The 23,561-nt window shown below is 39.5% G+C and overlaps 3 protein-coding genes across 4 annotated transcripts; 2 read left to right on the top strand and 1 right to left on the bottom strand.

The window, feature by feature from the left end:
* The first annotated feature begins 86 nt into the window (after positions 1-86).
* Positions 87-1,774, top strand: uqcc2 (ubiquinol-cytochrome c reductase complex assembly factor 2). The gene is made up of 4 exons (XM_068315090.1): positions 87-274; positions 908-982; positions 1,472-1,538; positions 1,616-1,774. Exons 1-4 carry the CDS (start codon positions 137-139, stop codon positions 1,714-1,716), a joined length of 381 nt encoding a protein of 126 aa, XP_068171191.1. The 5' UTR covers positions 87-136; the 3' UTR covers positions 1,717-1,774.
* A 1,819-nt stretch (positions 1,775-3,593) lies between these two features.
* Positions 3,594-6,133, bottom strand: tspo (translocator protein). 2 transcript variants are annotated; one of them, XM_068315182.1, is made up of 4 exons: positions 6,011-6,133; positions 4,661-4,836; positions 4,445-4,583; positions 3,594-4,074 (listed from the first exon to the last, which is right to left on the bottom strand). In XM_068315182.1, exons 2-4 carry the CDS (start codon positions 4,831-4,833, stop codon positions 3,901-3,903), a joined length of 486 nt encoding a protein of 161 aa, XP_068171283.1. In that variant the 5' UTR covers positions 4,834-4,836; positions 6,011-6,133; the 3' UTR covers positions 3,594-3,900. The 2 variants fall into 2 exon arrangements, with proteins under 2 accessions (XP_068171283.1, XP_068171282.1); XM_068315181.1 differs by lacking the exon at positions 6,011-6,133 and adding an exon at positions 5,786-5,994.
* Positions 6,134-10,709: 4,576 nt separating this feature from the next.
* On the top strand, positions 10,710-16,208 carry frs3 (fibroblast growth factor receptor substrate 3). Its single transcript, XM_068316106.1, has 5 exons — positions 10,710-10,775; positions 10,960-11,146; positions 11,777-11,938; positions 14,711-14,832; positions 14,913-16,208. The coding sequence occupies exons 1-5, from the start codon at positions 10,710-10,712 to the stop codon at positions 16,206-16,208; spliced, it is 1,833 nt and encodes a 610-aa protein (XP_068172207.1).
* The last annotated feature ends 7,353 nt before the right edge of the window (positions 16,209-23,561 follow it).

A 23,561-nucleotide genomic window follows, 5' to 3' on the forward strand; every position in this document is an offset into this window, starting at 1 on the left:
AATTTGGACGACCCTTGATTTCACAGTGGTCGGAAATTACGTTTTACAAACGAGGAAAGGAAGGAATGGTTTGGGTGTAACACAAGTACGGCGAGAAATAAAGACCAAAACTCATTGACTTATACCGATTACCATAATGTCTGCTACCAGGTATCGCCGTTTTCTGAAATTGTGTGAAGAATGGCCGCGGGACGAATTCAAGAAAGGCCGTGATCTGGGAACTGTTCTGCGGCAGAAAGTAGCTTTAGCCTTCCGTGAAGGTGAAAATACTCAGGTATCGTTCCTGCTACGTTCATCTCTCTGTACTGTTGCATAACACACGGAGGAAACGCCAGGCTAAGCTAGCTAGGGTGTCCCGTGATTAGTCAAAGGTCGTCGATCTCAAGCATCTTGTTGAATATTTATCTGTGAAGCCTCTTTCTCACTGACATAATACAGCTTTAGAGGTGTTCAGGTATCGATTTGGATCCAAAACAAACCATAGAAAGTAGTTCCAACCATTTATTTTTATCAAGTGTTTAAGGGACAGGTAGCCCCTGCTATGAAGTCATTTCACGGGAGATGCTTTGGTAGGACTGATATGGTTTTAATGACATTGAAAAATTATAATCCCAAAATACGGGATTGACAGGTGATAATATTTTTATCAAAACTTAAACAATTTATCTATCGACCAACACATATCTATAAATTTGACTGATAAAGCTACATTTTGGGGTAATTTGTTCAAATTACTGTAACATTTACCCTTTCTCTATTTTTCTGAGGTAAGTTGTAGCATAATACCTGAATTGTTTAATTAGATTAACCATCTTTGCATTCATTTAAAAAAAATTAAAGTACTTTGTATTCATAAGAAATGCAGCTTACTTATTGTCCATAATTTTGTACAACGATTTCTCACCAGATCTCTGATCCGGAAAAATGTGACCAGATGTATGAAAGTTTGGCCCGTATTAACGGAAATGTGTACAGACAACGAGTAAGTACAGTATATACACTCACATATCTTATGAGCTTCTGCCATATATAATATAACAATGGGTTTCAAATGATCCTTGAGTCCTCAGCACAAAGGGGATTAAGTTTCGACATAATTTCATTGTAACACACTTGACAAACTGTGTGAATATTTTGGTCACTCTTGTTGATAAACCATCTCAAAGAAAAATTGTAATCACATGAAGAGCATTGTGAAAGAATCATGAAATGAGTATCTTCAGTCTAATCTGTGACAAGTCTTCGAAAGTAAAATATTCCGTTCCACTACATCATATTATAAAGTCTACTGTAGACATAGTATGGAGTTGCATCTGCAGCAAATTTACCTTGAGATTTAAGTGTTGATAATATGTAGAACATGGTGCACAGTATTCCTCGAAACAGGGTACATATTAAACCGATTCATGAATGTGTATTCCCAGTGTGAAACCTTTACACATTTAATGCAAATGCATCTTTGTGTTTGTAGTTTCCTCGTCTAAGAGACACATGTTTTACTGGAGTTACAGTGGAAGAGTGTAAAGTGCTTTTGTCAGGTATGGACCCACAATCAGAGACAGTTGTCTATGTGATGTTCTGTTCTTATAATACACTTGTCTTTGTCATTGTACAGGGAATCTTCAACAAATGGACGATGAAAAAAAGGGTTTGTGGAAGACATTAACAGAGAGATTCTCCAAATCACCAGAAGATGGTCCAGAAAAAGCTCCCTAAATGCAATTCTTTTCCTTCCTCACTGCATGTACAGAAATAAAGCTTATTGATATTTTTATGGAATGGTTTGTCGTTTTTGATCCAACAGACTGACAGACAAGTTTTTACATACACCCATGTGACTTGTAGGTTACGTGATAAAGTTTTCAGGCCTTCCCAGGAGAGGGGTCGGATCCAAGAGATTTTTTGCATCATATGTAAAAAATCAACTTATTGGTAATGTCATTGTCAGTGTAAATAATGATATAGATGCAAAACTTAAGAATTTAAAAATGGATGAAATAAAAGAGTGAAACATTAGTTCTCTGTTCTCTGACTTGTTTTAGTGCTAGTGAGTTAAACTGTGATGTTCCAGGTTATAGAGATAAGTGTGAGTGGAGAGGAATTCTCCACAGAAAATGTAGACATGAATAATTAAAATTGATTTTGTTGAATTGGTTGCATTCAGTTGATTTATGCTTGATTCAGGTGAGAAGCTCTGCATGTTCAAATCCATCCTAAGGTTCTCTACTAGATGTTTCCACTTCAAATCTGTCTTATTTTTGATCAACCAAAATATTAAATATTGATAAATCCCAAAGCTGAATTCTATTCCACGAGTCTTGCATTCAAAAAATATAACGCTGAGTTCATTTTACATTTAAGCCCCCCGTGGCCCGCTGCGGCGGATAAAGCGGAAGAAAATGGATGTATGGATGGACGGACGGATGGATGGAAGAGGATGCAGAAGACAGGGTTAGTGGGAGGCAATTGATTCGCTGTGGTGACCCCTGAAGGGAAAAGCCAAAAGGAAAAGAAGATTCCTTTTTCTTTGGGTTTAAATCTATGATAACGTGTTATTTGCAGTTCTCATATCTGATTCATAAGGAAAAATGATCACATTAACAATTCTATGTGTTCATTTATCACAGCATAAAACTTGTAAAAATAAAAGTTTTATACAGTACCAGAGATGTACTGTATAAAACTTAAATACCCACATCTCATTGATGTGGTTATTTAAGTCATAATTTGCCAGCAGTCAGTGGTGAAGTCATCTCCTTTCTCTCAGGTCTTTCTCTCAGTGACTCGTGTCTCTGGTTGAAGAACGAGAGACGTTATTGTCCATTTCCATGGATACATGGTTGTTCCTTCTGTGAGTGGGATTTGTCTGAAATGGGGTTCACACAATATTTTTGACAAAATTTTGAGTACACATGTCCAGTGTGCTGGACAGGTGTCCTTCCATTGATAGTGGCTGTATAGAGTTGTGTCACACCTGCTAAACTACGGGTCAACTTACCCTGGGTTGATAAAAACAGCCTTTGTGAAACCGGAAACCCTAGATTTAGAGGCTCAGGGTCAATCAACCCAGATCCACAGGTTTGACTCAGGGTTTGTTAACCCTGCTTCATGAAACAGACCCAGTCTGTCTTATAAATCTTAAAGTTTGATGATCAGACAAACAAGTCCGTATGTTTTCATTTATCACTGAAGAAAAAATTTAATCTGTGTTTCTCACGACATTAAAATTGTTCTTATTGATGAGTTTATTTTATTATTTCAGTTAAATAATCTACCAGCATATCAGTCAGTGGTGAAATCATATCCTTCCTCTCAAGTCAGTGATTCGTGTCTCTGGTTAATCAACTACAGGCTTAGGCTCCCCAGTGCATTGGTGTCATGCCCAGAGTTTCCCCACCTCACGCCTCAAGCCAGCTGGGATAGGCTCCAGCTCCCTGTGACCCGCGACAGTGGATAAAGCGGTAACAGAAGATGGATGGATGGAACACAGGCTTAGCCCTAAAATGGCTTTATGGAACTGAATCAAGCAGACTAACCAAAATAAGCCTGGCTTGTTGGGAAGATATAAAGTGCTGTAGTAAAAAAACTGAAACTATGAAGAACTTGCTTTATTTGATCCAAAATGAAATGAGACAATCTAACTTGAACTTGCCTCCACTTCTGGCTTTATGCAACATGATCATATGCAATATCTTGTATTCTCAGGCACTGCCCTCACAACTACAAATCAAGCAGTATTCTGAATGAGGCATTGCGTTACTACATTCTAGACATTGGTCCCCATGTTTGCTGAGTTTTTAACAAGAAGATGTTAATAACAGTGGAAGATTTAAGTTCAAAAATGGTATTGACATTATTTGAAATTGGAGTAGTTTGACTGGAAGTACAAAGCAGTGTTGTCTATTCTTCTTTTTTCTCGGGGTTGTCCCTCCAGATGCAGTAGTTGAGAGAGGTGGCGAGACACAGCCAGGCCAGGTAAGGTGCCATCAGCAGAGTTGCAGGCTGGCTTATGGGATACCAAGACACCATGGTGGCTCCAACAGTCACAGTGAGAAGCGTAATATCAACGAGTGCCTAAATTGTCCAGAGACTAATGTTAAATGGATGAAGATACAAGATACAACAATCACATGTGCTATTCAAAAGCTGTTGAGTCGATCCACTGGACGTTAAGAAAGTTCTTGAAGACGTTTCGTCTCTCATCCAAGAGACTTCTTCAGTTCTGAAGTAGTCTCTTGGATCAGTTCTGAAGAAGTCTCTTGGATGAGAGACGAAACGTCTTCAAGAACTTTCTTAACGTCCAGTGGATCAACTCAACAGCCTTTGGATAACCATGACCTGGATGACTGAGAACCTACACAGACACATGTGCTATACACCTAATCACCTTCCTATTTGGACTCCCAATTAAAAGAAAGTTATGAAATTTGTGTGTCAGACTTGCCAGTTTCAGCTTGTGTGCACCAAAGAAGATAGGAGTCCAGGCCCAGTTCAAAGCGAGCTGCAGCCCATAAAGTCCCAGTGGAACCACTGCTTTTTCAGTAAAACCTCCCAGCTCTTTCCATATCAGGTAGGAACCATATCTGCAGAACAGAAGGCGTTATCTTAGTTGTTTCATGAAATAATATAAACGTCAAAACCGAGTCAAGACCATACCTACCCCATGCCTGTGTAAAGACATGTCCACACTACAGGAAAGGCTGCATTTGGTGGGCGCCATGACGGTTTACGCAGGGTTGGGTACCAGACCTTCACTGATTCACGTGAGGTATAAGTGCTATAGAACCCTCCAAGGAAAGGCAGAGCAGTCATTCCAACAGCGGCAGGCCACATGATCTGAGAAAAGAGCAGGGGAAAGCTGTCAAGTCTCTTCTAGTACCGGGCACAGACCCTCATTCATACTGATAACAATCCTCAGTACGCACATTAAAAACTATAAAGCTCAAGTACAAGAACTTTAACTAGCTTATGAAAAACAAACATTTTATGACAAAATTTTAAATACACATCTCCAGAGTAATGGACAAGTGTCTTTTGATGTTTTTAAAAAAAATATTTCCTCATTTTGAAAATGCATATTTTTCTGAGATGGCATTGAGGAGAGTTACATTTAGCAGAAACAACATATAGACTTCACATTACCAAGTGTAAAAAGTTTAGGTATTTGTGTACAATATTAAAAAAAAGCATATCATAGGAGCAAAACGAATATTTCATGTTGTCTAACGAGGGAGCAGACTTCTGCTTTCTCAACACAGAATCATAACCTATAATTCTAGTAAAGCCTCTTGTTGCTTCCTACGTAAGGCGTCAGGGCCATGAGCTCACAGACGTGTCCTCAGTCTCTCAGCACTCAGTACAGTATGAACTGTGTCTGTCAGCTAAGTGTTCCGCGTGTTTCTCACGACAATGATGAAATCCTAACAAAAAAAAAAAAGACGAAAAGACAGAAAAGGCCCCGTCACCGTGTGGACGGATGTGGAAGTGAGCCAGAAGTTGCACGTAAGCACTGATCCAACATATAACCAACAACAACAACAACAACAACAAAAAGTCAAAATATTTTAAAATCTTGAGATATCAAGACAATCACACAAACATGAGCGATCACATCTTTTTAGGCTCATCAAATTTAGGCAAAATTACGTTGTTTTTTTTCCTGCGCTTTGCCTCTAAAGGTTTCCTGGTATTATTATAAGAGCAGCGGTGCACCCGAGGTGAGCTCTGTGACGGAGCCCGTTTTAAGGTGTATTCACTGCAGGTAACCGAAGGTCACATGACTTACCCCACACTGGGTCGTCTGCCAGTATATTTAAAAGGTGCAGCAGAGCGGACTATGCCCGAACTACGGCTAAACCCTCGGCTGTGCAGCTGTATTGTGATATAAGTTCGTGGAGCGGCCACCGACGCCCACAGACGCTCCCGGCGCGCCCACCGACAGCCAACGGCCGTGACGCACCAACGCGATAACAGACGACTTGTCTGAAAACGAAGTCGCGAGGGCACTTACGATTGATGACGTACTTCTGTTTACGGTCACCAGCTTCCGGAAGTCCAAAGACCAGGAAATACACTCGATACGTTAAAAAAAAAATTCTTGTACGGTCAATTAAATTTTCAATTTAAGTTTTGTTTTTGCTGACTGAACGCAGGGAATTTGTTAGGAAACGAGACAACGAAATCAAAGATGACTAGACTGTCAAGATTGTCATTTTTGAAGGCAAACGACTGGTTAGGAAACCAGGGAACGAAATCAAAGATGAACAGACTGTCAAGAGAAGTCATGCCAAACTCACTGGCTTCGTTTACGACGTGCACAGACTTGCCCCAAATCCAGTTGTCTTTCAATTTGTGTTCACTTTGTGAATTTTAAATATTATGAGAGGATTAGGGACGTCTTTAAAAATATAATGAAGTTAGCTTTTCGGACCGAAATTCAAATGTTGTGCAACACAGACAAAATAATCTTAAAATACTAATAAAGCCATAATTTCAGATTGGCTTTACAGGACAAAAATCCCAAGGCTGTAGAAAATCCAAAATGAGGAACATGGAGCAGCTCGTTTTGCAAATAACGAAATGTTTAAACTCGTTTGCACGTAAGCAACATATTACTACAGATATAACTGTTTGAAAACACTGTGTAACTAACTGGATCCGCAGTAGGTAGTATTTGATTGTGGAGATACCAGTAGCTGCATTAGGACTTAAAACTTTTGTCTCATAAAATTACATCACTTGTCCTAAATCTCAAGGTATTTGTTTTTCAATATACCCCAAATACCGTATCAAGGATTAGGTTTTTCATGACATTGAGAAGAGATTAAAATTTAATGAATTGTGACTTCATTTTATCACAGTTTACATCTATATGAACACACTTTCTTCCACGAGGAGGATGATTCTGTACAGTATTAAATATGAGTCTGTTAAAATAACTCGGCATAGCTTAGCAGAGAAGTAATGTTTATGTTTTTAAAATGACACTTTTCTATTGGCCAGGTTTTTTTGTTTTTGTTTTCATGGTCAGAAATCAGTGAGGTGCATTCTTTGACTCGTAGTCATAATGCGCTCCCTTAGCCAGGTTCTCACTGTTTTTTTTTTTTACCAGTCATATTACTTCCCATTTTGCTCCCTTTTGCTTCTTTTTTTCATTTTTCAGTTTGTTTGTTTGTTAAATTTACTTATCGTGACAACTGTTTCTTCCTGACCGTCAGACTCTGTTTATTTTCCTTGCTAGCCTTTAATCCTGTCCTTATTCCTTCTCTCTCTCTGCAATTCACATATCCTGAAAACCATTCACTTCATCTAATTCAAATTTGTACTTCAGTCAAAACAGTGGATCCATGAGTAAAGGTTGGAGTCACCAAATTGTGACCCTAGGGTAAAATCTAGAAGTAGAAATCTAGATATAACAGGATAAAATGGATTCAGCCTAATTTGAAATTATTTTGTCAAAATTGATTTTGGAACAGGCACAATGCAGAAAGCTCAGTGGAGATAAGGGGTCCTGTCTGGGTCCTGCTACTTCTAGGCAGCTAACATGGACTGATGAATCCATAAGTATTCCACAACGCAGGTATGCAACAGGTATGAAGGAGTGTTGACAGTAACAACTGAATGTTGTGAGACGACTGCACAAGAACAGTGCTCATGTCATGTTTTTAAAGATCTGTACTAGGCTGATGTGTTTAATTACATCCCGTGAAGCGGGGATGTATTGCAATTGTGTTTGTGTTGGTCCGTCCATCCACCAAATATTTTCACAACCGTTGCAGATAGAAAGATGAAAGAAAAAGCACATTACTCGGGCAGCAAAGGTGATGAAAATGAGATGATGACCTTGACCTTGAGAAAATTAGGTCAAGGTCAAATTTCAACTTTTGTACATTTTTTTTGTACATATCTCAGGAATCGGATAAGATAGAAAGACGAAACAAAAGGTGTTTTATTGAGGGAGGCAAGGGGATGAAGATCAGATCACAACCTTGACCTTGAAAAACTAGGTCAAGGTCAAACTTTAACTCTGATACCTTTTTAGGGACACATCTCTGAAACCTGATGAGATATAATCACCAAAAAAAATGCAAAATTTTCAGGAAGCCAGAGGCACAAAAATGTGTAGGTCAGGGTACAATTTTGAATTCAGGGGTGCCTTATTTGTCAAATGCTGTCATTGAACAACTATGGAGCAAAAAAGACGTCAACTGTTTCCATTGAACTTTGAATCAAGGCACAACGCGTGATTTGGGATATTATGTGAGCTCTTTTTTGTGTTTATGCTTCTATCTTTCAGTAATTGTTCAAATTGGCAAGACAGTTTTCAAAACAACAGATTTGCATTTATTGTACGTCTATTAACAAAACCCCTTACTTTTGTCAAATAAATCAAATCCATTTGATTGAAACTGAATGTTTATTGTTGATTACATATCTTTACACATCTGCTACTGTACGGTAACCCACAATTTTGCCTCCCTGCAAATATCTTTAATAATAATAATAATAATAATAATAATAATAATAATAATAATAATAATAATAATAATAATAATAATTATTATTATTATTATTATTATTATTATTAATAATGACAATGGTGAAGTGTATAAAACTTTAAAAAAGAAACAAACAAAAAACAATTTCTCAAATGATGCGTTCACTTCACCCTCCGACTCCATTAACCTCAGTCACAATTTACAACCAAACTGACGTGTTGCTTGAAAAAAAAACCCCAAAAATCACGCTGGTGCATCATCGTGGAAATGCCCTGTCCTCCTACTCGAGTGGGTTTTCGCCCCTCCTCCCCATCTGTGAGGCAGACACACCTTTCCTCCACGGTCCTCCAGCGTTCCTCACCTTCTTGTCGCCTCTCGTTGCCTCGTTGTCTGGCGGTGAACTCTCACCCCAGCTGCCTGGGAAATGCCATTGAGGCAGAGGCCCGTGCTGCAGCAGGGGGGGACGTAACAAGGGGGGGGGGATAACATTTGTGCTGCTCCCGCAGCATCTTTTCCCCACGTCTCCGCCGTGCAAGCGCCACATCCCGGCAGCGGCAGCGGCAGCAGCCGCCGATTACGAGTCGCGATCTCAGCGCTGCCTTCTCGTTCGGGCTCAGATCCCGCGATCCGCGGCAGACATGTGAGTAGCGAACCCTCTCTGTCGTTCACGCTTTTGTGTCTCTACCCCACTGAGGACAGATGCTTATTGAACCGTGTCGCGGTACGTTTAGTGTCGGTGTGCGTGGGTCCGGGGGAGCATGGCTGCGCTGAGGTATTTGTAAACTGATGAGGGGAGAGATGGAGCCCGGCTGTGGGTCGGGGCTCTGCGTCGGCTTGGCTAAGTGGGCAAAGAAGGCTGTGGGCTGCCTGCTGTAAATATCGCTGATGGATGGCTGAATGGATGGTTGGTTGGATGTATGGATGTATGGATGTATGGGGAAGCCCGTTCCACCGCTAGCTCCGAGAGGAGCGTGGAACGTGGACTTCAGCCTCCTCACGTTGACTCATGGTGGCGGTGAGTCCAGCCTGGAATCTCCAGGCAGATGTGGAGGCCTAGGTTTGAACACACACACACACACACACACACACACACACACACACACACACACACACACACACACACACACACACACACACACACACACACACACACACACACACACACACACACACACACACACACACACACACACACACACACACACACACACACACACACACACACACAATGCGGTGGTGTGGATGTGGAACCCACGGGGAGGCTGTGTGGGGTGACAGGAGCACAGATCACAGGATTATTTACTGATGCTTCAGGTCCAGAGCTTCATTTAGAGCCCACAGGTGTGTGACTTTGTTTTGTTTTGTTTTTTTTGTCTCTCTTGGACATCTGACTGGTACTGACGTTCAGTTTGTGATCCACAGAAATAGTCAAGAGGGAGTTCATTGTAGGTTTTTATTTAAATAATGCTTATTATAAGTTATATCTTAGTTTCCTCAGGGTTTGAACACAGGGAGATGTGGGACAAAATGAGCTCAATCAAAGATATATTTTGTCGTTCTTCAGCTGAAGAGGCACCAGTTTATTTATCTTTGACAATCTCAGGTTGTGTGTTTGTACCATGGGAATTGATCTAGGACTGAAAATAAGTCAGCAGTCTAGTATGAATTAAAGGCTGTTGAACTACTGTTGGCCGTCAATTATATGCCTGTAACAGATGCTTCACAGTGTTGGGTAGAAATGGATAAGCTGATTAACACTCAAGCGATGTTAATAGTTTGATAATCATGTTTTTGACAGATAATCAAGTATTTTGACAGTAGATAACAGGAGACAAACAATGAAGCTAGACCACCGGGACGGCCCCAGACCACTCCACATGCTATATACTGTACTTTTAATTAAAATTAGAACGGTTTATATTTCCTTGTTGAGCTTCTAATTGTATGGCTAAATCTGAATGTTTGTGCTTTCAGGGAGGAGAGAATCCCGCTGAAGATGTCAGTCCAACAAACCAAATGGTTTGTGACGACAACGCCCAGTCAAAGATTCTGGGATTGAGACGTGAATCCCTTTACACTGATGGCTTGGACTGAGTAAGAAGTCTGTGTTGTGTTGTCCAACCAGGTTAAATCACTTTAAATAGGTGGACTTAATAGAAAAGACTGATAATTTTTGCTCCTGTGACAGGTTTCAGCTGGCCTGCTGAAGCTATGGGGAGCTGTTGGAGCTGTCTGTACAGAGACCCCATCCAAGACAACCATCTCACCAAATTTAAGGTCAATAGTAAGATCAATTTAAATTCTTTCAATTCATCTTTTATCTGGTTATCACCTTTTTTAATGGCAATGCTTTTCCTATTTGCTTCCATGTGCCAGGATATTTTAAAATATTACAGCATTTTGTAGTTCAGCGCTGCAATCTTTAGATTTTTCTCTTCCATATTACCTCTTTCTGTTCCAGGTCACCAATGTCGATGATGAGGGCAATGAGCTGGGCTCTGGGGTCATGGAGCTCACCCAGACCGAGCTCATTCTTCACACACGGAAGAGAGATGCCATCCGGTGGCCGTATCTCTGCTTGCGACGTTACGGCTACGACTCCAACCTGTTCTCTTTTGAGAGCGGCCGCCGTTGTCAAACGGGACAGGGTGAGCGTCTGGTTCTCTGATTCAGTAGCACAGCTGTAAGAGTCATGATTATGATGATGTTTTGATGCGTAATTATCATCTAATTCATATATATTTATTTTTTATGTCCTTTTTTTAAATAATCATTTTTATGTTGTTGCTTACCAAGAGTTAAAATGTCAATTGTTAAAAGGCACAGTTGTAATTGAGTATACAGACTGAATATCATGAAGCTTCCACAGAATAACACTGCATCAAAGAGCCCTCTCTATACTTATTTACACCGAGCAAGCCAGTCTCAACATAACACTGATCCAATGTACAGTATGTTTGCTGTATGTATAGCAAATGGAGGAAATGTATGATACTGTTGCATCAGCTGCTAATGTGACAACATTAGAGTTGAGCAGCACTTTGTAAATAAAGAGATAGAGAAGGACTATGTTCTGAACTTCGTTGCTACTTACTACACACAGGTGTCTCCACAGCAGCTGTTGTCAGGCAGTAGCCTTCTGAAAATCACAGTGTTTGATTGTACAGTTTGTTATTGTCCAGTTCATACACCCAACATGACATCCCAGGTTAAATATGTGGGTCTTCACGTTGTCGAGCAATTGTAAACTAATCATACTATTTTGCTTGTTTGTCCAGGAATCTTTGCATTCAAGTGTTCTCGAGCGGAAGAGATCTTCAATCTGCTTCAGGAGCTGATGCAGTGTAACAGCATCAACGTGGTGGAAGAATCAATGATGATGAGTCGCAGCGGTCACACACCAGAGATGGAGATGTCTCGCACACCACAGACTCCCAACAGTGAGTCACACACACACACACACACACACACACACACACACACACACACACACACACACACACACACACACACACACACACACACACACACACACACACACACACACACACACACACACACACACACACACACACACACACACACACATTCCTGTTAACAGTACACTTAAGATTAATTGTAGAACTTGGATGCAACACAACAGCTATAAAATCAGAATTTGTTATCTATTAATAGACACAGTTTAAATTGAACCCAGTACCTCGTAGGTACAAAGGAACCCAAATAACACCAAGTGGAGCACAGACACAGCTGGCAGACATAAACCTTCACCTCATGGGGTCAGAAAGGTGTCTGTTCTGCCTGTAATGGTTATTATTTCCCCCCTCACCACCACAAAAAAAGTGAGGAGGGGGGTAAAAGAGAGTTCCATTCATCCTGTCTCTCTGTTTGACATGTTTCTATTTTGGGGGATTATTCAGCAACAAAAACAAACTTTTTTTTCACCACAAAACACAATGACATGGACCGATGGCAATGGGGTCTTTTCCTTTCCAGGGGTTTCTCCTACTGATTTTTTGTAATATTATTCACTTGTATAAATTGCTAGTCATTTGAAGTTCATTGTGGCTTGAGCAACATGCTGATTTCCAATTTTAATGAAAATCAAAATCAAAAGTTTTGTCATGTTATGGCAGCTCAGTATATGCAGTGTCTGCAGTGGGGATCTTCAGTTAACAATTCAAGAGATCCAGTAAGTAATCCCTTCTCCCCTTTTAAGTGTGAACCCATGCCAAACTGGAAAAAAATAGTTTAAAATGCAATAGACTATAAATTTGAAGTTTGTTTTGTAAATAAATTTTTCTGGTCCAAAAAAAAGCATGATAATATCACAGGGGAAGCAAATGAAGTGTGCTTTTAGGCTGAACTGAGCTTAACCATCACCAAAAGATGTAATGACAAACTTCAGAAATCAAACCATAAAATGATCGACATACATTTTCTCTGTTCTTCCTCATTTCAGTGCAACAAATCCACACTGCTCTCATAATGCCACGTTAATAAGGTCCACGTGGAGGGTTTAAGTATACAAACCAACAAACTGGTTTTCACATGTTTTCTGTGTTGGACCAGTTCAGAAATAGCTGTAGCACCAGCCAGGGACTAGCACCTGACTTGTTTTGGTGGAAGAGGGTTTGTTCTAGGTTTGTTCAGCCTCCTGTAAAAATGTGGGGACGTTTCTTACAAAAAAAAAAGTAGGAGGAAAAGCAGGAGCTGCTTTGCAAGGCTGAAGTTAACAAAATGATTGCAGACTATAGAAATAATTTTTAATGTGAGAGGAAACATCTCTGTCAGTCTGGATTTGTTTCATTTTTGGAAAATGCATATAGTCATCTTCAACAGACTTTAAATATGCTCAACTTTCTCGTCAAAGACCAGACAGCTGCAACCAAATCACATGCAATTGTTTCATTGCCTTGTTGTTTATGTGTAATATTTTGACAACCTGGGAGGCCGTAGTATCCACAGCGCTGTCACTTTGAAAATAACTGAGTGAACTGTTTAGCCTTATACAGTATTTTGTCCAAAAATGTCTTTATGTAACTTCTAATTGTCCAAAAGCATGATCGTTAATTGTCCGACTCCTGACCTTGGACTTCTGCAGGTTAGGTGCTTCCAAATTTGCTTGTTAGATGTTATGATGACATTTAATATTTGAACATTTGACCATCACAACGGATCCCTTGCAATCCAGACACAACGGCTGCATGGAGCTTATGACAAGAAGAATACACTCCTGATTCTCTGCTGAGTCATCTTGAATGATTTGTGATACTGCCACCTTTCATGTTTGCTGTGGTGTCTGTGCCTCCATGTGCTTAACGTGTGTGTGTGGGTAGCAGCATATGTTAACAGTCTAGCAGCTGTGGGACACTTCATGACCCAGGCAGCTCCACTGCTACTTTTTGCTGCCTCAAAATAATTAGAACAGCTTCAGTGTGGAGTTGTCCTGACTGCTCAGTCAGACAAATAAAATCAGTTTATGTCACCCTAAAACAGGGGCACACACCAAATGCAGTATTCCACAGAGAAACAACAGTTTTGCTGGTAATATGTGTTTAGCAACGCGTCTGTGTGATCAGCATCTGAGAACTTTACAACTCTTTTGTTGGCAAGCAAAACTTTATACATCAGATATACTCCTGCTTCTAAAAGTTTGCTTTGGTGTCAATACATCTCTTCACTGACATAATACAGTGTATTGTTGACGGTGATCTGAACAGAAGCTGAAAGCTGAACTAAACGTTCGGCATACAAACTGCTCCAGTTCTTAGTTGGGCATCACTTTTTAGAGTAATTCATGATATTATTCCCCTTAAAGTGGCCAAATACCGATAAGACTGTTTCTTTCAGTATCCATTGTGTGACTCAAAGCATTCAGTTTCATTATGTTACCCGTCCTTCGTCCAAACACAATTTCAGAGTGCTCAAACGAATCCATCAAATATACAGTACCCCATCATGCCTATCCACAGACATAGGGACTGTAGTTACTACCTGAGGGGCCCAGTCAGAACAGGATTGTAAAAGAATAAATAGATGGAATGAATGCCTGAGACGTTTTACTGCAGCCCTGTTCCATTCTTTTTCTAATGCATCATTTTCATCTTCAATTTTGGTTTTGAATGTTTGTATTAGTCTGGTTCTCCATTGGATCACAAGTGCTACTATGAAACTCATTGTTTAAAGAGTTTTGCACTTTGTGTTTGCAGCTCCAGCATTCCCAGTTCAGTCTTTTCCCAATGGATATCCTGGGTATCCAATCAGAGGTGATTCCTCCCAGCCGTCTTTTGGTGAAGATCATGGACATAGCCTCATGAGTATGGAAGACCAGGTAAGAGCTATCAGTACCCCTTGGGCTTTAATTTCATCTGCCTACATAGTAATCTTACCTTGATTTATGTTTACTAACAGACCCACACCTATGTGAATACTGTTAGTATGGATGGGGATCTCTCTTTGCGTCACTGTGTGCACTCCTTGCCCGAGGTGCGGCCCAGCACTTTCCCTGAAACAACACGGGGAGCCATGCCTGTCGGGGGCCAAGGAAATCCCCAACCCAACCTGCGGTGTTGTCCCCTGGAAGAGCATAATGATCCTCAGGTGTTCCTACAACCGTCCTCACAGGAGGTCAAATTCATGTTGGGCCCCACTCCAGCTCAGCGTCATCTGCTGGAGCGAGAGCGGGAGAGGCATGGCCATAATCCCCACAACCTGCAGCCAGTAGAGGGCGCAACAGGCTCAGAGACGGAGGGAGACGAACCCTCCATGCACCTGTGCAACTCTCACTCCTATCATCATTTTCATCACCACACACACCGGCACCCTGACAGCTGTCAGAGCGGCGAACTGACCTACGAGAACATCAACGGTCTAAGGAGTGGCCGCAAGCAGCGGCTGAGTCCCAGCAGCGTGTCGCAATCCGTGGGGTCGAGCAGCAGCAGCAGCACTGGCGATAGTCACTCCCACTCCCTCCTGCACCCGCATGCTCATGGACCATCATCACTCCCCCTGCAGGGTTACCCCTGCGAAAGGGGCTTGAGCGGGGGCCATCGTCGCACAGCTCTGCTTAACTATGAGAACCTGCCTTCTTTGCCCCCCGTGTGGGAGTATAGCGCTCTGCAACGGGATGATGACCAGGAAGATGATGACGATGAGCAAGATGAAGATGAATACGAGGAAGAAGAGGAAGACTTTGATGAGTATGAGTTCTCAGAAGGCCCTGGGACCCCCAATGGGTACCACCAGGACGGTCGGGGTATCCACAGAGATGCCTTGCAAAACTATGTCAACACAGAGCAGGTCCAGCCGCCCAGGCTACGACACGCCTGCCCCCCCCATGCGAGGCCATGTCAGCCAGACAGCGGGGGGCGAATATTTAGCTTTGATTTACGCAGACGATCAAGGTCGGGGGTTGGAGGCTGCGAGCATGGTCACTTGCCTCCATCAAGGCAGCTGAATTACATCCAAGTGGACCTAGAGGGAGAACCTGCATGCCAAACCATCAGCAGCGGGGGTGCCCAGACACAGCCACAGCACCAGCGCCTACCACCCAAAACATGTGGCCCACAGGTACCCCGGCGTAGTGAATGCTACGCAGTCATTGACCTAAAGAAGACCGCTGCCATGTCCAACCTGCAGAAAGCTCTGCCTCGGGATGATGGGACTTCCAGAAAGACTCGCCACAACAGCACAGACCTGCCCCTGTAAATTAAATGGTGTTTAAATTGAAGAGGAAGGACGAAGAAAGATGAAGGCTCATACTCATCTTAGCACATTGGACCCTCCACTGTCATCCATCCATCCATTCAAGTGGCGGGCTGACTAATACAATACAGGTACCTAATTAGAAACCTACTGATACCTACCTGTGCATATAGGAGAGAAATCACAGATCTCCTAAGGAGAGTTTGCCATTTCATTCTGCGTTATTTATTAAATATGTGGCGCAAAGCTGTCAAGAAATCAGTTTTTTGCTTATTTTGAATCCTACGTCCACTTCTTAGTCTTGCTCCCATTGTTATTTACTCCACATCTATGTGTCTTTTTCTTACTGAAATACAATGAGGTACAAATGGGATCTTGTTACAGAAGTTTGCATGATGGAAGGATTCATGTTGCTCCAAAATACTGGCCAATATTCATACCTCATCACATCTATTTAAGTCTAAGTAATATTGTGGCTAGTAGATGGGATTATTTTTACTCTTATGCCTATAGAGCATTTTGCACACATTACAATGGAACTGTATTTTTGCATATATTAGGAATGGTGTTGTCCAATCCAAGGAAGAACAGCATTTAATGAGCAGAAGAGATGGTGATAGCAGAGAATTACACTAAACTGAATAATGGTAAAAGTAGCACATATGAATTGAAACAAGTTTTGCTTCCCTCCTGTCTACATGCAACAAAAGAAAAAGTAGCATATCATCTGCAATCACACCTGCATATCATGCCAGACCTCTACACTTGTTTTTTGTTTGTCACATTGCACTTTGACCCCGTGACACTGAAGCTCTGTAACTTGTGGACCCACAAATTTGAACGTGTCTATTTAGCAAAACGAAGGGGGCCAAATACCACATTCTTCATTCGTTTTGTAGATAGAATATGTTTTGTCAGGAGACATCAACAACCTCACTTTGTGGTACCGAGATAGAACCTCATGAAATGTGCTGAATTTTTGATTTGTTGGTTATCAGATGTGTCTGTGTTCAATGAGAAATCAAATGTGCCACTATCGGAAAGAAGGGAATTTTTTTGTTTTAATTTCATTTTTGCTGTTTATCATGATTCTTTGACAGTTATTTATTTATTTATTTACTTACTTGTTTTTAAGAAAAAAATTATGTGTATTATATGATGACCAGCGTTTTGCTATCCAGTTGGTAATCTGGAGACCAAAGTATCACCTCAAATTATCACTGGACACTGTTATATAGGTGTTTTATCTGTGCTTAATTATATTTAAGAAGAAAACAATGTATTTATATTTTAAGTGCCAAAAGTTAAGTCATCATACTGTTAAATAACTAAATGATGAGAAGAATCAAATGTGCCAATAGCATTTCTTGAAACCTATAAGAAAGAGACGTATAAGATAATAATGGTTGAGAGACAAAAGAATAAGCTTTGAAATGTAGAAATGAAAGATGACAAAAACTGCACATTCCACCTCATCTACATCGACAGCCATCTTGAAGTGAGATGTTATAATGCTAACCTGGTAGTCTGATCATTACAGGTGGTTGATTTTATGCTGCTACATGTACATACTCACTGTAGCTCCAGGTCAAACTGAAAACATATGTGTTTGAACCTCTGGGATGTCAGATCTTCTCCCATATTGTTAATTGCTAATAGAAGTAGAATTGTTGTGTTTTTCTGAGATAATTTCTGAAGAGTAGAAATATAGTAGTGATACCATTTCAAAGAACGTTTCATTTGGGATAATAGTTCATGTAATTGAGGTTGCTTTCCATACCGGCTTTCTTTTTGAAGAGGTAACAAAAGCACAGGCTTACCGATGTCCTCGTCATTCTGTTGAACCCTCATGTAAAATTTATGTTTTCAGCCGACTTAGGGACACCAGCTGTTCTAGATCCATACATGTATAGGCTTTCAAGTGCACGTCCTGTGGCATTTAGCTGAAGATGATCCTTTTTTAACAAAGTTAAAAGACATAAATACAAATTCTCATCTTCTGATAAAGGGATTATTTCGCTTCTGTGTAGTATGTGTAAAATGAGGTCTTTTAAAGACTGTTACTTTAAATGCAAAAAAAAAACAAAACATTGCTCACATCCCCATTTTCCAATGTTTTGGCATTTCTAATGGATTTCACTGTTTTTTTAATGGTCATGTTATTTTTGATAAGCAGTCATTTGTTTATTTAAATACCAAAAATAGGAATACAGTACAATAAAAAATGCCAATCACATTGTCCATGAACAGAGGTTTGTTTTGACATGGCTATATATTTATTTTCAGTCTATATTGTCGCATATAGATTTATATTAAAAGGTTATTATATGTGTTAAATTATGTGAATGTGCCATTTTTATTTTATAGATGTCTTGAATCACAACAATTTCAGCTCTAGGTGGTTCATAAACTTATTGTTTATTTGATATGTTTTTTAAATGTGGAGGAATCAATTCAATGTTAAACTTATTCAAAGAAATCTAATTGTGCTTGTTTGTTATTTTGAAATATGTATGATAAAAAGGTATGTGCATTTCAGAACATTTACTGACTTGTTTATGGGACATAAATGATTATTTTCATGATCAGAAAATCTGGAAAACAGATATCACTGTTTCTGTCTGACCAGTTGTTCTAACTCCCAATATGCATTTAATAATGAAGTAAAAAACTATAGAGCAAGAAACTAAGCAATTAGCATATGTTTTCTTGTTTAAACTGATAAGTTAGCAATTAATTTGCTTGTCCTTGTTACTGGTTTTAGTCTAATTTTAGTTACACAATCCCAACACAGAAGCCTTAAATATCCCAAAGTCAAAAGTTGATTATTTGTATTTTTGTTCGATCCTCATATTGTAAAATGACAATATATCAAAATATTTGTATCTGGAACAAAATGGCCAAGTTTTAGCTGACTGCATTTGCAAAGACATTGTCATGATACATTGGATGGATGTTTACATTTTTGCAATAATAGTTGAATTGTAGTTTTGTCTGTCTAATTCAGACCAATGTGTGAAGTGTGAAATTTAAATAGTTGTCTATAGAGTTGTTGGCTTTAAGTATTTAACCACCTGTTTCTCTGTGAATCAGCAGTCTTATTTTTCTTTCAGGTACAATGTTTAATTTCAAATCCTCATAGTTTGATTGTAGCTATGAAATTTAAAAAAAATGCCTGTTTTCTTGATGACAATGTGTTTGCTTCAAGTCACATTTACAGTGCCACTCAGTAAGTGACCATTGCCAGTACTTAATAAATTTTATTGTATTAAACTTTTCAAACCAGTGGTGATATTTCATACAGAAAAAAGAGTGTGTCATTTAATGACTCAGACTTGTTTTATGACCATTTAAAAAAAAAGTCATATAGGTTCCAACTCAGAAACCTTACCACCTTTCAAATCAGCTAACAAGAAATTCAGTCTCATTATCACATAAGCCTGTGTGAATAATCAAAATAAATAGATATGCTTAACAACCATTATCTACAAAGCAATCACTGTGCACTTGTGTTTAGTACCTCTCCCACTCATTACTCACTTTGAATGACTGATGCTGTTTGATATATCTTACTCTCATAATGCTCTGTGTTAATTCTCAAGGCATAATTCTCACAAATGTCTGTGGAACAATGAAGCATCACTCAGTATTATTTGTTCTGCTGATATAATCAGCACTATAACCTGTCATGAAGTTCCCCAAAATGACTGTGGAATGCTTAACAAAGGGCTTGGCTCTGTGTTGACTGTGCAAACATGAACACAATCTTGAAGTCCATTTCAATAAAAATCTCACTGTGCTACCTAGAGAAATATTTGCATTGCTGTTGTAAAAAATATTTTAAAGAAATGTACCCACATTTTAAAACCTGTTGTGGTGAAGCGACAGGGAATTTAGCCATAGTGATTTCATACTAATTGTAGTTTATTTTGAAATAAAAGTGCAAACTTGTTTTCAAACCTTACTGACGATTATCACATTAAAAGAATATTTTAACATACTGGGACATGACATGCTTTTTTCTAAATTAGATTAGAAGATTGATGCCACTCATGTTGATTACAGCTAGCATACAGTATTTATGGCTTATCTTGGCACAGACACTGGAATGAGAATCACAGTTGGCCTACGAAAATCCACAAACCATGACTTTAAAGCTCACAATATAATGTGAAATCTATTTTTGTGACCACAGTAGCCAGTTGTTGTTGACAATCATGAAATTCAGTCTCATTTGCATTTCATTATGAACAAATGAGAGCAGTGTCATTCTTCCCAGCTGAATTTTAAAAAAAGTATTTTCCGCTATATGTAGAACAATTAGAGTTTACAAGTGAAATGTCATCTATATAATGTTGCCTGGTTCATGAGACGAAGTGACTGAAAACATGTTGAATGAGGACACATTTTCTGTAGCATATGTCAATTTTGAGTAAATATTACACTATGTTTGTCATGATGGTGTCATATGCCTATGGTGCACTCTATCTGATTTCCCATCTGCTGCCATTTCTTTTCATAGTGCTGAAGTATGTGAAAATAAAATTCCTTCCACAAATTGCTGCTTTCTAACTTGTGCTCAGTATGTGTAGCATTTATGAGGTTACAAGAAGGTGGTAAAAACACAAAGGCCAGCACCACAATGTGCACCATGGTGCTACACAGTCATCATCACAAAAAATAATCTAAACAATGTCATTTACTTGTCCAGCCAGTGGCATTAATCTCCATCAGAATACTGAATCTATTAGATAACTGTAATATCTTGTAATATTGGTTGTCTGGAGTCCGGCCCAGTGGAGGGGGAAGGTTACATGTTGAATCCCTTCTCTGCAGACTTTGTATGGTCTCCCCTGTGTCTCCGGCTTCCTCCCACCCCCAAAATCATGCAGCTCCCACCAAACTGTCTGTAAGTGTATGTGTGTTTGTCTTTCATGTGGTCCCACGATTAGCTGGCCTCTTGTCCGGGGTGTATGCCACCTCTCGCCCCTAGCCAGTTGGGATAGGCTCCAGCAGACCCATGACAGTAATTCGGATAAGCGTCTGTAGATGAGATGTTTGCGTTCAGCAAGGATGTAATAATGCACGGAGATCCACACAAAGGGGTCCAAGCTGTATGCTTGTGAGAGCTTGAATGTACACAACATTGGTCTAACTTTGTCACTAATATATCAAGTTACAAATCAAGGAAATGCCAATATACTTGAGCGCGTTAAAACCTGACAATAAACTGCAGGTACTCTCTAATTTACCGTGTGACATGCTTTCATTGACACGAGATATAAATGCAAAGGTAAAAGTTCATCCTTGTTACATATTGTTAGAATAATGGCTTGTAATTATAGGCTATAGAACAGCGTAAACTTTGCTGTCCTCAAATGAGGACACTGGGCATTACATAAGCAATATGCATAGGAAGAAGCGCTGCCTCAATTGGAAGAAACAAGCTCAAACCATCACAAGTTTCATACTTCTAATATGAAAGAATGTTCATATATTGTTCTAAACAAGTTTTACACTGCAAGGCAGGAAAAAGCTTGAAGGTAACATGTTTGAAACTTGTAAAGTGACTAACATACGTGAGAGTTGTACGTGCTGCCGGACATTCATTGACTGGGGCTTCTAGTGGGCAGAGTTTTTTTATGTACAGAAGAGATTGCAAGGTAAGATCGAAGTGTACCACAGTTAGGAATTACAGTATGTAAGTCACTCCATGAATTAGTGAAAGATATGTGTTTACACGTTTTATTACCATAGTTGGTACATCCATTTTTTTGTCATTTAGTTTACTCTGATAGAAATATATTATAAATTATAAATAAATATTATAATAATATTATAAATAAAATAAGGCCACTTATTTCTATGGTTCAAGAATCCTTCCAAAAATTTGGAGTGTTTGAGGAGAATTTGTCAGTTGACGAAATGATTGTGCGCTATTATGGACATAACACTGTCAAGCAATTCATGTGGGGCAAACCAATTCGATTTGGGTATAAATTTTGGGCATTGTGTGGGGTGTCAGGTTAATGCTACAGTTTTGATCTGTATTGGCAAAGGGTCTGCTAATGAAAAAGACAGCGATTTGTTGCTCGGTTCTAAGGTGGTCCTGAATATGCTCTCGGTTGTAGATAACCCATTCTCTTATAATGTATACTTATACTTGGATATTTGTTCACTGACTATGCGTTGCAGGTGCATTTGAGGACTTTGGGATTCAATGCCACGGGAACAATTAGGGAAAACAGGATCAGCAAGTGCCCATTGAAGAAATCAAATGCAATGAAAAAAGAACCGAGAGGAACATATGATTACAGGTTTGATCACAATGAAGAAATTCCCATTGTGAAATGGGTGGACAACAAATGTGTTATAATTGGTAAAAATCATGATACAGTACAACCAATGAAGAATGTACAGCGTTGGCGGCAAGAATCTAAGTCAATAGGAAATGTCTCTCAACCAAAGAACATATATCAAAAAATTGTACTGTTACCTTAGGTGTTGAATGTTTTGTTCTATATCATTCTAGGGAATTAGCTGCTTCTGAACATGTTAAATTAAGTGTTTTTTGTTCATTTATCATTTTTTATGAAGTAGAAACCGCTGATATTTATTTTCTTCTGAAAATGGAAATATTTTAATTGGCCTGAATGTATACATATGTAACATAGTTGAATAAGTTGTAGTTAAAATCCCGCTAAAATGGGGAAACTACGCCATCTACTGTTCTACATGTTTGCATCATGCCTGCTTCATGTTAGCGAAGCATGATGGGAAATCCTCAGTACGCTGGAGGATTTTCATGAGACAGGTAATGTCCGTGCGTCTGTGGACAAAATAAATTATAATTTTGAAAAGCACTTAACAGTTCATCTGGGATACATGCCTGAAAGGAAACACCATTAGACTAACTCTGTTTCATTTTGTGTTAGGTCAAACATTAACTTTGTGTACATTGTTTCACTTGTAAAGAACGTGTCCAGTACAGTTAGCTAACAGGTGGTATCGGTGTTTCCCCAGACAGGACATGTGCTTTGGTCCACAAATTGACACCTTGTACACTGTCTCCTGTGTCCATTTGTTGTTGAACGCAGGTATGTTGCAAGTGTTATAATTTAATGTGTATTTCTTATTGCAAGTTCATGTGATTTGGTTAAATAAGCTAAAATAATATAAAAAGATGGTAACAGTTAATGGTGGAAAAATATGCTACGTTTATTTTGTATTTTATTTTTTTAAGAGGAAATGAGATTTGCTTTGGTCATCTGGCTGTATAAAAATCACTTTACGATCACTAAATCATATACGTATAGTATAGTAGCCTATATGGGAAATCCTCAGTACGCTGGAGGA

The sequence above is a fragment of the Antennarius striatus genome, chromosome 5 (genome assembly GCF_040054535.1).
Source record: "Antennarius striatus isolate MH-2024 chromosome 5, ASM4005453v1, whole genome shotgun sequence".
NCBI lineage: Eukaryota > Metazoa > Chordata > Actinopteri > Lophiiformes > Antennariidae > Antennarius > Antennarius striatus.